This window comes from Vicugna pacos, chromosome 12 (genome assembly GCF_048564905.1).
Source record: "Vicugna pacos chromosome 12, VicPac4, whole genome shotgun sequence".
NCBI lineage: Eukaryota > Metazoa > Chordata > Mammalia > Artiodactyla > Camelidae > Vicugna > Vicugna pacos.
Genome location: NC_132998.1, coordinates 31,037,008 through 31,050,036, shown reverse-complemented (window position 1 = coordinate 31,050,036; position 13,029 = coordinate 31,037,008). Strand labels below are relative to the sequence as shown.

General features: G+C 41.1%; 1 protein-coding gene across 1 annotated transcript in view; it reads left to right on the top strand.

Annotated features, from left to right (window-relative positions):
- Positions 1-13,029, top strand: part of ANO4 (anoctamin 4) — a 308,805-nt gene that overhangs the window by 232,793 nt on the left and 62,983 nt on the right. Inside the window, exons 12-14 of the mRNA XM_072973171.1 lie at positions 2,662-2,796; positions 3,859-3,955; positions 8,318-8,378. Of these exons, the coding sequence (XP_072829272.1) occupies positions 2,662-2,796; positions 3,859-3,955; positions 8,318-8,378 (293 nt within the window). The remainder of the gene's footprint in view (positions 1-2,661; positions 2,797-3,858; positions 3,956-8,317; positions 8,379-13,029) is intronic.

The following is a 13,029-nucleotide window of genomic DNA, read 5'->3' as shown; positions in this document are numbered from 1 at the left end:
TCTTTAACCTTCTGTATATGCCCAGCTTTCTGCCGTGGTGGCATTATACTCTGACATCTCATTTATTTAGAGGCTGATTATTAAGACTGGGGAGTAAAAATTCACACTTCATGGATTCCTTATTAAAAAGAAAGTCATGTCTCATTTCCTAGACTAGCTGGATTTATTTCACTTTCCCCAAGTCCTTAAAAAAATGAGCCCAGAGGAAAATGAAATAATAAGACAACTCACTTTACATTTCATCTCCCTGAGCAGTCATTCTTCCTGCCAGAGTCCTTGGGACAAGTGTTTACTCTGTTGACCCCAGGACATCTATGAATTGTGCCCCATTCTTTGTGTAGGTAACAAGTGATCCAGATGATCTGGATGAGTGGAAGATATTTTTCTGAGATGAGATCATTTGCCTTTGACCAGTTTATATATATAATAAAATAATAGAAAGAAAAATCAAAGCAAATTCTCTTCCCAGCCTCAGTCCCACGTTATAGGATTACGTTGATTAAAAATCACAGAAGACTGCTGCAGGCAAAACAGCTCCCATCCTTGACAGTTTCTTCATTAAGATTTTGCAAATTTTCAGTGAGTATTCGTTAACTGCTCATTGTGTTCCTAGTACAATGCTAAGTACTATTAGCAAAGACACACAGAAACCATGGTCTCTGGCCTTGAGAAATGCAGTTTCCTTCAGGAAAACCAACCTGCAAACTTGAGAGACTAGAAAACAACATGAGACTATGCATAATTTGGCAACATGGAGGCCAAAAGTTTTACAACAATTAGGAAAAATGGAAAGGGTGGATATGGGTCAGTGCCCCTATCGAAGGGTCTGGACAGCTGAGCCCTGAAACAGTAGAATGAAGGAATCTCATCTCTTAAATAGTTATTTTCCTACCAGTTTTGCTTCCTCCATCTTGCCCACATCTGACCAAACCCCCAGCACCCCCTGCGCCACTGCTGCTGTCTTCACCAGTGACCTGGACTCTGGCTGTTTGTCCCTACTGGGTCTCCCTTTTTCCTCTCTGAACCTTCCACTCCATTCTCCACCCTGAAGACAGAGTGATCTTTTTGGAATGTGAATCTGGTCATGTCCCTGGATTGGCTAAAACCTTCTCATGGTTCTCCATTTCCCTCAGGACAAAGATCAGTGCATTCGGCATGGTCCACAAGGCCCATTAAGGCTTAGCCTCCGCCTGCCTCATCGGCACACCTCTTGTTATCTGTGTTCCAGCCACGTTGCCCTTATTTTACCTGATCCCTTCTCCCCCAGGGTCTTTGTATGTTCTATTCCCTCTGCTGGAAATACTCTATCTTGTCCCCAGCCCCACCTAGTTAACTTTCATTCTTCAACATGATAGTCACCTCTTCAGAGAAGTCTTTCCTGACCTTTCTACATATGCATATAGCATTATGTTCCTCTCCTTTGTAGCTCTTTTCCCAGTTTTGTAATTATGAATGTATTTCTTTAAGTGATTGATGTGTGTCTCCTCTATCTCCCTCAAGCTTCATAGGAGGAGGAACCAAGCTTATTTTGCTCACTGTTGCATTCTCTGTACTTAGCACAGTATTTGACACTAGCAGGTATTTTTTGTTGAATAAATATATGTGTATATGAATATATGTTGGAAAGGGGAGGGAAAGGTTTCTGTTGGGACACAGTAGAAGATGGGAAAAATAATCCCAGGCTTTCAGGAGCCATTGGGCACTCTAGGAGAAAAGCAGCAGACAGTATTTGGAAACAGATGGTCAACATTTGTTTAGAATGAGAATAAAAAGTAGACTATTCCTCTATTGGACTAGGAAATAACTAACTTCTAAGTTATGAAATGTAGCTGTTGAAAGTCATAGAAGGCATAATAATGATGTTTAAGAAAGAAAAGAAAAACCAAGAAATTCCCTGGATACTTCCAAACTTCACAGGGCACCAAGCAGGCTGGTTAGTCTCAGAAAAATATTTACAGAGATAAATGTCGATGCCTGGGAAAAGTCATCACTTAAAAGGGGAAGTTGCTCTCAGTATTGATTCCTGTCGAATCTCAGTAATTAAAAAAAGTTCTTTTCTTTTTGTTTTTTTTTTAATGGAAGTACTGAGGGATGAACCCCAGACCTCGTGCATGCCCCCTACCACTGAGCTATATACCCGCCACCCCCTTTTCTTTCTAAATAGCTTATGGATCTAGCATTGTAAACATCTTGTAAAGCTGCAGAATATTAAAAGGGATGTTTGACATTTTTCACAGTAATTTTGTTTACTATTTTTAAAAAGTATATGCAATTATAGTACATACATTACAAATAAACTCAGAAATGGCAAAAATGAGATTGTGTTGGCACCAACTCCTCAAATCCCCCTGGTTTTCCTTATCAGTAACAGTGTCTTATGTAACTTCCTGAATGAGCCGAGTTTATTTCGTGTTCCCAGAACAAGCTTGTGTAAGACCATGTTCTTTTATGGAAATGTTCATTTCATTTCTGATACAGAGTAATAGGAAAAGAAATTCAAATCCAGAGCCTAGATTTGGTCAAATGTTCCATTTTCTTGGCTTACTTTGTCCACATGGTTATCCACAAGGCCACTGCAAAGTAAAATGACTGAACAAAGCGTTAGAATGCCTAACTTTAAATACTTCGCTGTAATGTGTAAGGCTGTTGTGTCTTAAACAGGCGGTACTTTGGAGAGAAGATTGGGTTGTATTTTGCCTGGCTGGGCTGGTACACCGGCATGCTCTTCCCAGCTGCCTTCATTGGATTGTTTGTCTTTTTGTATGGAGTTATAACTCTGGATCACTGCCAAGTCAGGTACGGGGAGCTCTGGGTGAGCCTGCCTTTGCTTAAAATTGGAGGTGGGTGTTTGTGCTTTGGGGGTGTTCATAGACCATGGGCCCACTTAGCTTTTCATTTTAACTAGTTTCTAGTCTCTCCTGGAAAAATTCAAAAGGGTCAGTTCACTAATCTGTCCATCCATTGCCCTTGTGGATGGAAGGAAGCAAAGGTTATGTTTATGGATACATAAGCCACTTTCTGTCCACAGAATCCATCACTTTCATTCACGTGAAAAGTTCTCTTTCTGACTTTTTCACATTTTTCTTTCCAGTAGTACTGCAAAATAGGGGGTTAATAATCCTTTTTTGTCAATATGTATTCTTACAAGGACCCTTTAAATCTAAACTGGAAAAACATCTCACCAACTTGCTGGGGTCTTGGGAATGATTCAGTGTTAACAATTCTTATCTTGGCTCTTTCACGAGAATATAATTTAAGATATTCATAGAGATCTTATTACAAGGCCGGACAATGATCTTAAATAGTAAATGTGCCTTTTCAAAGTGATTGCAAAAATAAAAGTGAGCGATTGGGCTTTCCACCTACAAAAATATTTTAATTTCTGGGGAAGTTGTTCATGAGATGGACTTTTTTCCCAGAACTAATCCCTAGTATTTCCATTTATTCCTCCATTCTTCACTCTGATTTATCGTGCACATAGCGATTGAGGCTGGCACTTTTAGTTATCTCATTGTTCCCATCATTCAGGGTGAAACTGCCTCAGACCTGTGCAGTGCTGTGAATGACTTCTGTATAATTGGGGGTCTAACAACCAATGTTTTGCTTCATGTATTTTCCTGAGTTTAACTTATTAATATGGAAAAGCCAAGAAACAGCCTCATAAATAAGTAGGTTTATCAAACTATTAAACTGGGCAGGCACTTGTTTACATTAATAACAGAAAAGGCTAAGAAGTTTCTGAGGGCAAAAATTTAATCTACTGAATCTTGTTTACTGGTCGAATATTCTGGTGAAATTGAAAGGGGAAAAATGCTGTTTTGTCTTCAGAAAGTAGTCCTTTTCTGTTCTCTTTTCCAGTAAAGAAGTCTGCCAAGCTACAGATATCATCATGTGTCCTGTGTGTGACAAATACTGTCCATTCATGAGGCTGTCAGACAGCTGCGTTTATGCCAAGGTAATTCCAAATTTGCAGTGTTCTAGGTGGATTGAATTTAACACACACCTTCCTGAGGGACGGTGGATGACTCCATTCTCTCTGTCCTTTCTTGTCTTTGATTCTCAAGTTTACATTGTAGGAGAGACTTACCTTCATCATTCACTGTTTTATTCGGGTATCTTTTTTACTGTATATATATATTTACAATGTATTGGATCTAATTATCATCATAAGAAGTTAAGAGCAAAGTTGATAGAATCAGAGAAAGTTAGGTTCAAATCTTGACTCTGCACTCTACCACTTGTCAGTGGAGGAACAAGCTGTTTAACCTCTTCTGAGCCTCAGTTTTGTCATCTGTAAAATGGAGAGCATGATGCTGCTTTCACATGATGTTTTATAAGAAATGAGATAAGATATGTAATGAGCCTGGCACTTGGCAAGTGGTGAGATCTCAGTAAATGACAACTTCCATCATTTTCCTCCTCTTCATCATCATTATTGTCAAAAAGACCTAGATTCAAGGCTTGCTCAGCTACTTACCACCTTGACCTTGCCCACGTACGGCCTCTCGGAGCCTGAGCTTTCCCACCTCTAGCATGCCGGCAGTGATACCTTCCCTCCCTGACCCATGGCATGCCATGAGGACCAAAGAAGATAGTATATGTGAAAGTGCTCTGGAAAAAAGCCAGATACACAGCACCATTATGTCTATATGTTATTACGTACCCCGTTTTGATATCTTATTAAAATTTTGGACACGTTCATCAGATTTCTAGAGTTTATTACTTAGGGGCAGGATCACTAATGCACAGCAGCAGCTAGACTTTTCCAAGACCCACGGCCCATTAGCTTACCCAGATTCCAGACATAAAAGGGGTTGGCAGGTTTTATGTAACCTCTCCAATCCCTGCAGCTTGGATCCATCTAATTATACTGTTGGCATTGTAGAATTTTGTTCAACTTAAGTGAGGGGACATTCGATAGGCAGCCCAGGAGCCCACCCATCCATGATGTCACCGGCACTTCAGGTGGCCAGTCGCTGGGAGGAGCCCAGACTGCAACAGCCATCTGTGGTTTTAGAAAGATTTGGGCTCTTAGTATGTGCTGTGAGGGACCAAAAAAGCACAAAATTTTCTCCCTACCTTTGGAGAACTTATCAATAGACCTGACTGGTTGAGGACAAGTTCAACAGAGTGAGCTTGGGAAATATAGATGAGGAACCGAAAAGTTTGGTTGTAGTAAAATTTCTTCTTAAAGATCATGAATTAAGCCTGAATGACTCAGGTGCAAAAATCCTGCTTTGGGGGACCTCAGAAGCCCAGTTTTTTTGGTTTGGGGGTATTTGTTATGTGGAAAGATAACACCTTGAGCAAAGTTCTCTTTTTAGGAGTGCTATAATAATTCCGTAGAAGGATCACCATGAATCGTTTAGAGTGCTCAGATTTTACAGAGCCTTCTTCGGGCAGTTGCCCTACCAAACTGTCTAGATCTAGAACAATAATAATTATAATAATAGGTAGGCTACAGCAATAGCTAAGCAGCCTATGTTTCTTATTTCTAATTTTCACAGCAACTTCAAGGTAGGTGATATTATTCCTATCTCACTCGGAGACTCAGAGAGGTAAAAATCGCTTACCTGAGGTCACACAGCAGTAAGTAGCTGGCCTCTCAGTTTATCTGACGGCAAAACAGGTCATTGGGCCATACTGAGCCACACGATGTTTAGATGCTGGATTTTGGATTTGGTCTTGCCTAGAAACTTGGTAAAGGAGGGCTTAAAAGCCTCAGAATGAAAGAAGTGATGTTATACAGAATCTCCTTTAGAAAAATTTATTAGAATTGCCAGGCTGATTTCTTGGGACTTAGGCCACATAGAAATATTGGACCAAACTGAAGCCTGGAGCCAATCCAATCAACGGCTGTTCTGCCCATCAGGAATGAGTTATCCCTGGCCCTTGCGCTTGTAGGGATCAGCCACTCAAATCAAACTGGCTTAAGCATAAAGGGACTTACTGGCTCATTTCACTGTGAAGGATACTAGAGTAGCTCACATGGAGCACAAGGGCCTCATGGCCTAGACCTGCTGTCCAGGTCCCCAGATGTCACTCTCTGGCCACCTGTCCACGTGATCATTCTGCATGATGTTCCCTTCACATGATGGGGAAGGTGGCTGCTGACTGCCACAGCTCCAGACCTACATCTTCCTTCTTTTATCTCCTCAAATATGTTTGTATGCTAATCTTAAATTCTTGGTCTGCTGTTACAGAATGTCTGTTTCCAAAGGTGTACATGGCCTAGTTTGGAATTATTTTGGAGGCAGCTCTCTTCCCCATATACTGTTATTTGGGCCTGTGGGAGCTTGTCCCCTGGAGGTATCGGCCACTTTGGGTAAGGGTCAGAGGCCAGGCCAGTCCTGGTGAGTTGACAGAGGATGACAGTGTGTCCCAGGCACCACTGCATGCCTTCACTGTCAGAGGACTCTGCTGGTTGGAGTTTCATTGTTAAGTCTGCTTAGAACAAAGCAGAACTGAGACGAGGCTCTCTCTCTTGACTGCAATCTACCAGCCCTGGGGTTTAAGAGGGAAGGCACTGAGAAATGCATGCCCGAGGCCAGCTGGCCAGGCAGCACCTACTATCACCATCTCACCACCCAGGTGGGACTCTGAACATCCCTGATGTTACCCCAAGAGCACCACACTTGTGGTTTGACCTGTTGCAGCTGATTTCTGAGGGGGGGGGGACTAACTGTCCAGTGACCACTGAGGGAGAGGCTGGCATGGAACTTAGGTATTTCTCTAACCTGTGCTCTTACTCTGCTTGGGAACCACCACCAATCCCCACCATCTCTCTCTCTCTCTCTCTCTCTCTCTCTCTCTCTCTCTCTCTCTCCAATTTGAGACAGCCTTCTGTTTCTTCCAGCATTTCTTAGATAAGTGTTTTGTGTTCTGTTAGTTCCTGAAATCTACTATCCTGCTTCTCCAGGCTTGATTTTGGCAGAATGAGCCATCAGCTTTCCTGATTTACCACCTTAGGAGGAACTAGAAGTCCCCCTTAATTCCCCTTCCTGATTCATGTATTTCCAAATTGGCAACTGCAGCGGGAAGATGTCCCTCTGCAAGTGCTTACATGTCAGTCCCAGAGAAGAACTCTGGCTGGCTCTACTTGAGCTTTGTGACCCCCTAGTGACCTGCTGGAGAGAGACCTGTTACCCAGGGAAGGAGGAAAGATTATCTGAGCAGCCAAAAACAATGAAAAGCACAGTCCATTCCAGAATCTTCACCAGTGGTGCTGGGAGTTTCCACCAGCTCCCAGTGAATGCCCTGGTAGGGGGCACGGACCTGCCACTTCCCACTGGGGCTTCCAGGCTTGATTTGATGCGACTACCTGGTATGTACAGTGTCAGTGCTCCTTCTGACACAGGAATAAATTAGTTTTTGACTTTGGTCTCACACTGGGTATTTGAATGCTGCCCATCTCTCCTACGTTTAAAGACAGAAAAGTCATAAACTTTTGGAAAATTTTTAAATACTTCATGCTCTGAGATAATAGGAAAAGATCTGTTTACACTTGGCAGATTCTCGAGGGGACAGTAAAATATACTTTATAGAGAGCCATAAAGCACCAAAAAAAAAAGTTATGCTTTATGAACGTATCAGTCATCGTTTCAATTTGGCTTGACATTGGTGTGATTTATCCTGGAGGCGGAAATGAGCCTGGCAGTTTTGCAGCAAAAATAGGTATTTTTGCTTTCTGCTGTGGTGCTTGCAATAGAATGTATGATTTAGCCATAAAGTATTTGCTAGCTGTCTTTATGTTATCTGTATGAGGTAAAGGCAGTGATTACCTGAGGCTGTAATAAAGGTAGAAGTGGTGTGTGTTGGTGGGCTGTTCTTCTTTCTAATACTGAGGTCCAGACGGAAGCCCAGAAAATGTTTCCTCAAAATCATACCAACAAAATAGCCATGTTTTCAAAGTGAATAAATGAGGCACTAAAAACTGTGCTTGGGAAATCAGAAACCTTTAAAGCAGCGACTTTAATACCTTCCTGGTCTTAAATATAAATCTATCCATGTTCAGATGTGCATGCATGTTACTTTTTACAGTGCACAAAAGGAAATTCTCTATAGCACCACTAAGGCTGCTGATCAGTGCTCAACCAAATGATACCCACATAAATGGAACAGATTCTCCTTTCCATATCTGAACTACTTCATGGTCAGAAAAACCCCCTTCTTCCTTAAGGTCCAAAAGGAATATCCCCCAAAGAAACCCTGCAAAATTCATTGTATTATCAGAGCTATTTCTATAGAATGTGAAAAAATGTGAATGGAAATGTCATATGTAAGAAATTAGTTTAACTGTGGTTTGTAATGTTCCCAGGTAACCCACCTTTTTGACAATGGAGCCACTGTCTTCTTTGCTGTTTTCATGGCAGTCTGGGGTAAGTGTTCTACATTTGTATAACCTGGGTTCCCTTCATCTGCTCTGTGATGTGTTCCTTTAAAAGTCTGACTTTGGATGTGAAAGGAAGAAGCTTGAGTAAATTCAGCTGGCTTTTCAATTTGGACACATGCTGATAACTAATTCATTTGGTATATTTTAAAAGTGACGTTGTGGAGGAGAACATTTCTTACTTTTCTTAAGCCTTCAATGATGGCATCAGCATTCCATTACTAAAATCCACCTTCTGTTGGAGACAGAAGTAAAGCTTCCAGTATACCAAAAGGTCTGCTAAGACCTGAATACCCATGTCAGTATATATAGGACTTTCTGTTGTGAGTGGGATCTTTTCGTCTGACTAATGTGCACACACCCACCTCTGGCTTTCTTCCAGATCTGGTCACAATGACTCCTTATACACAAGAGCTACTCACAGTACTGAATTGAGTCCTTCTCAGTCACTTCAAGCCACTAATAACAAGGTCTGATGGAATATTCATTTAAAGAACTACTTAGTCCAAAGAAGTTATTTAACTCACTTCTTTGTAAAATGGGCTCAATAATATCTTCCTAGTCAAATAAATATAAAGCTTTAATGTAATAGTATGGGAAAGTTGGACAAATTCATACTATATAATGGACAAATTCATACTATATAATGAATGGTGATTACCTGTGGACAGGATATTTCCTTTCATGGAAGGGTAAGTGAACATTGATGAGATACAGGCCTTTTACACTATATATTTTCAATTTGTTTTGAATTTTTTTACAATGATCATGCATTTTTTCCTAGAACTTAAAATGCCAAAATCTGAATTTTGAGGTTACAAAACTCCTCTGACTTGAGGTTTAGATTCCTGTTGTTCCTTGTGTCTGAAATGAATATCAGAATCTGCCCCATCTTTCAGGGCCCAGCTGAAATGGCATCTTCTCTGGCCAGCACATGTCTTCCTCCTTGGAACTTCCATAGCACTAGTTTATGCCATTCTTCGGGCACTAATAGTGATTTGCGTATACAATCTTTCTCCCTTAATAGACTCATGGTCCTCAAGGGCTATTATGATCATGGGAGACCTTGTGCATTTCTTTTGAAGACAGAAAGCTTAATACTTATTAGATGGATGGTTGGATTGATGGATAATAGATGGGGGAAAAGGGGGAGAAGAGAAGGAAATTACCAAAATGATTTCTTTAAGAGAAAATGGCTATGTTTAAATGTTCTCTTTGACAAGTAGAAATATAAAACCTTGTTCTCTTTAGATGGCTTATTCTAGATATACTGTGTTGTCTTTACCTCGAGTGCTTCAAAAGAAAATTATCCCGCCTACCCCCACACTGTTCAAAGAACATATTTTGAGCCCTATAACTCCAGCCTCTTTCACCCAGTGGGCATTTGTTCCAAGATTAGTCAAATTGTAGGTTGGTGAGTGGCCTGGGTTCTGTCCAAACAGGAATTGGCAATGCCACCAGAGTCTTATTCTTAAGAATGTCGATTGGCAAATAGGGGGAGACACAGGGAGTTAGCTGTGGGAACTGACACTTCCTCTCTGCAGAGAGGAAGAAGGGGGAGGGAGGAAGAGAGAGAGAGCGATTGACCAGCGGGTAGAAGTAGGGACCGGGAGGAATTACAAGCAGGCTGAAGTTATGAGACATCTAGAGCCTAGAAATAAGCAGAAGCAAAGCACTAGTGTAGAAAATCAGAACAGAGGGTGCAGAAGCCAACTAGTAGCCAACTGGGAAAAAATGCAAGACAGTCCCCTAAAGAGAAGCAAAGGCAGAATGTAGCCAAGTCACGTTATGAGTGGAGTATCAGGTGGAAGAGCCAGGGTTTCTTGTGGCTGTAGTCTCTCAAGCTGCTGGCTTCCATGTCCTGTCTCGGAATAGGTCCAGTCTCTTAATTTCAGCGGGATTCCTGCCTGCCTTGGTGGGCCTTGCAAAAGCCCTCACTGTTTGTGCTACCCCTTACTGCATCTCTGCCCCTTGCAGACAAAGGAAGCTGACCATAGGAAAGTTCTGGTTACGGGAATGACCTCTCAGGTCAAGAATGTGTGTCTGGCTTTTCTAGAACATATTAGTATTAGTAATCACGATCTTAAAATAAAATAAGTTGCTTAAGCTCTGCCATGGTTACAGATAAGACTCTGGAAAATGTATTTCTTAAACCAGTGGTTCTCAAACTTTTTCAAGTCATGACACACATAGAAAATGATAATGTTTGCACAGCATATTGACGTACATGAAGGGGCCTGCTCGCTCATGGCCAGGGGTACTGCTGCCCTAGCACCCTAGCCCTAACTGCCCCCAAAACTGATGGCATTATTACCTCTTGCAGACCTAGAATCCACTCCTGGCATACGCGTTGGGAAGCTCTGCTCTGAGCTGCTAGTCTGCTGTGTACTGAGTTAAAGCTTCTGTAGAGGGACTGGTATTCTGGAAGAATCGATACCCAAAACTGCCTTACCCACTTCAGTGTTCTACCAATTTTAGATATACTTTGACTGAAATAATGTTTTCTTCTTCCACAGTTACCCAGAAGCAAAATTCTTATAGAGTGATAATTGTTATATATAAAATAGATAAAAAACAAATTTCTTCTGTATAGCACAGAGAACTATATTCAGTATCTTGTAACCTATAATGAAAAAGAATATGAAAATGAATATATGTATGTACATGCATGACTGAAACATTATGCTGTACACCAGAAATTGACACGTTGTTACTGACTATACTTCAATGAAAAAAAAAAATAATTGTAAGGCAGAGAGATTGTCATCTCCACCCCTCACCCAGTATCATCGTTATAAAGGGAATTGCATCCCTTCCTTGAAAGTTGGAATGTCTTATACTGGGGATCACAAATAGATTGTACTGTTTTATCTTTGCCAACCTCAACTGACCAGTAGTGACTGCCTAGAGCATGGAGCTGAAAAGCTTCTGACTATCCTCAGTGCCTTGGATGGTACTCTTTAAGAATCTGATAGATGTTTTGTAATAACGTTTGGGCACAAGGGAACATTTTAGGGCCACTCCAGGCAAGGCGAGCCTGGAATAATTCATTTTCTGAATTGCTTTGTCTTAGTTGACAGCTTATTGCTTAAACCTTGTATTGTTCCCAGAAATATGCTAGTTTGAGGAAAAGAATGATTTACCCCAGGTGTTTCTTTCTTTGTAGGGCCTTGCCTTTTGCAGAAAACTAGAATAGCCAGTAACAGTAATGTTTATAATAACAACAACATACACTTATTGAGGGCTTACGTCCTGGACAGTGTCCTAAGCATTGTACAGTATCATCTCAGTTAATTTGTACAGCAACCTTTGAGGAGGGTACTGTTGTTATTCCCATGTGACAGATGAGAAAATTGAGGCAATAGCTAGAAAGTGGCAAAGCCAAGAGTTAAACTGGGCAAGCTCAGCCCCTCCCCTCCACTGCTAGGATCTGTTTGCTTCTGCTTCATGGATCCAAACTTGGAGATAAAGGAATGGTCCTCTCAGCTCGAGCCCCGTTTGTATACTGCTTTGTGACAGTGGTGTTCTATAAAAGAGTGTCAGTTCCAACAGAGCTCAGTTTAATGGTCTCAGGATCATCTTTTACGACTGACAAGTTACAACATTTAGGAAAACAAATGCACTTTATTTTCAGGAAATTGCTAGATATGGTGATGATGAAACAGATGTAGGTGGTTTACAAGCCCTCCGAAGGGACGGGGTTGATGTGTTTGTTTTGTTGCCTTTTGCTTTGTGTGTTCACCAGAGATCCAGTAAGGCTCCATTTGGAACCAATCTGTAGCAGCTGGGAGGGCCTTTTTGTGGGGCTAGAAATCTTGACAGAACTCCACTACTTCTGTTTGTGGTCATATGCATGTGATGGCCTCCTGGGGACCCTGGAGGTACTACTGTGAGCCTAGAGCTCTGGGCTTTATCAGAGTAGCTCTTTCATCAACGCTCATTTTGGTTCTGAAAGATTCAAGGGATAGAACAATTATGGCCTAAATTAGCTCTCTCCCTAAGGGGGAAAAAAAAGTCATTAGGGAGTCTGATGTTGGGGAGACTTGCCAGGAAGCAGATTCTCTCCCTCTGTTCTTTCTTTCTGTTTTCTTTTTTTCTCCTTCCTCTGTTTTTTTTTTCACTTTCAGTGTTGCCAAAAATTAAATTATCCCCAGTAAACAAACATATCAAAGTCTTCAGAGCTTTCCAATCAAAATAACAAAATTGTAGTTATTTAAATGCAAATTCAAAGATTTTGTGTATGGTCCTGCCAGTAATTTATGAGTGAATTATGTCTCATTTTTTGAAAATAAGTTTTATAATAATTTACCCTTTGTTTTAGATATACTAATTTTGGTTTTGTAATCTTATGTATATATTTAACAAATTAATAATTTTATATTCAAAAAAAGAAAAGGTATACATTTACTAAATGCCAGCTAGGGGTGTAGGGGCAGTCACATTTGACACCTCATCAATTTCTCATAACCCGCCAGGAAGAAAATAGTGTCTCCATCTTATAGATGAGGTTACTGAGGCTCAGAGAGGTTATGCAATTTGCCCAAGATGACCCAGCAGCTGGTAAGTGGTACAGTCTAGATTTCAAACCAGATCTGGTCTGCCTAACTCTGGAGTCATTCCAAAGTATTATCCACCATGTC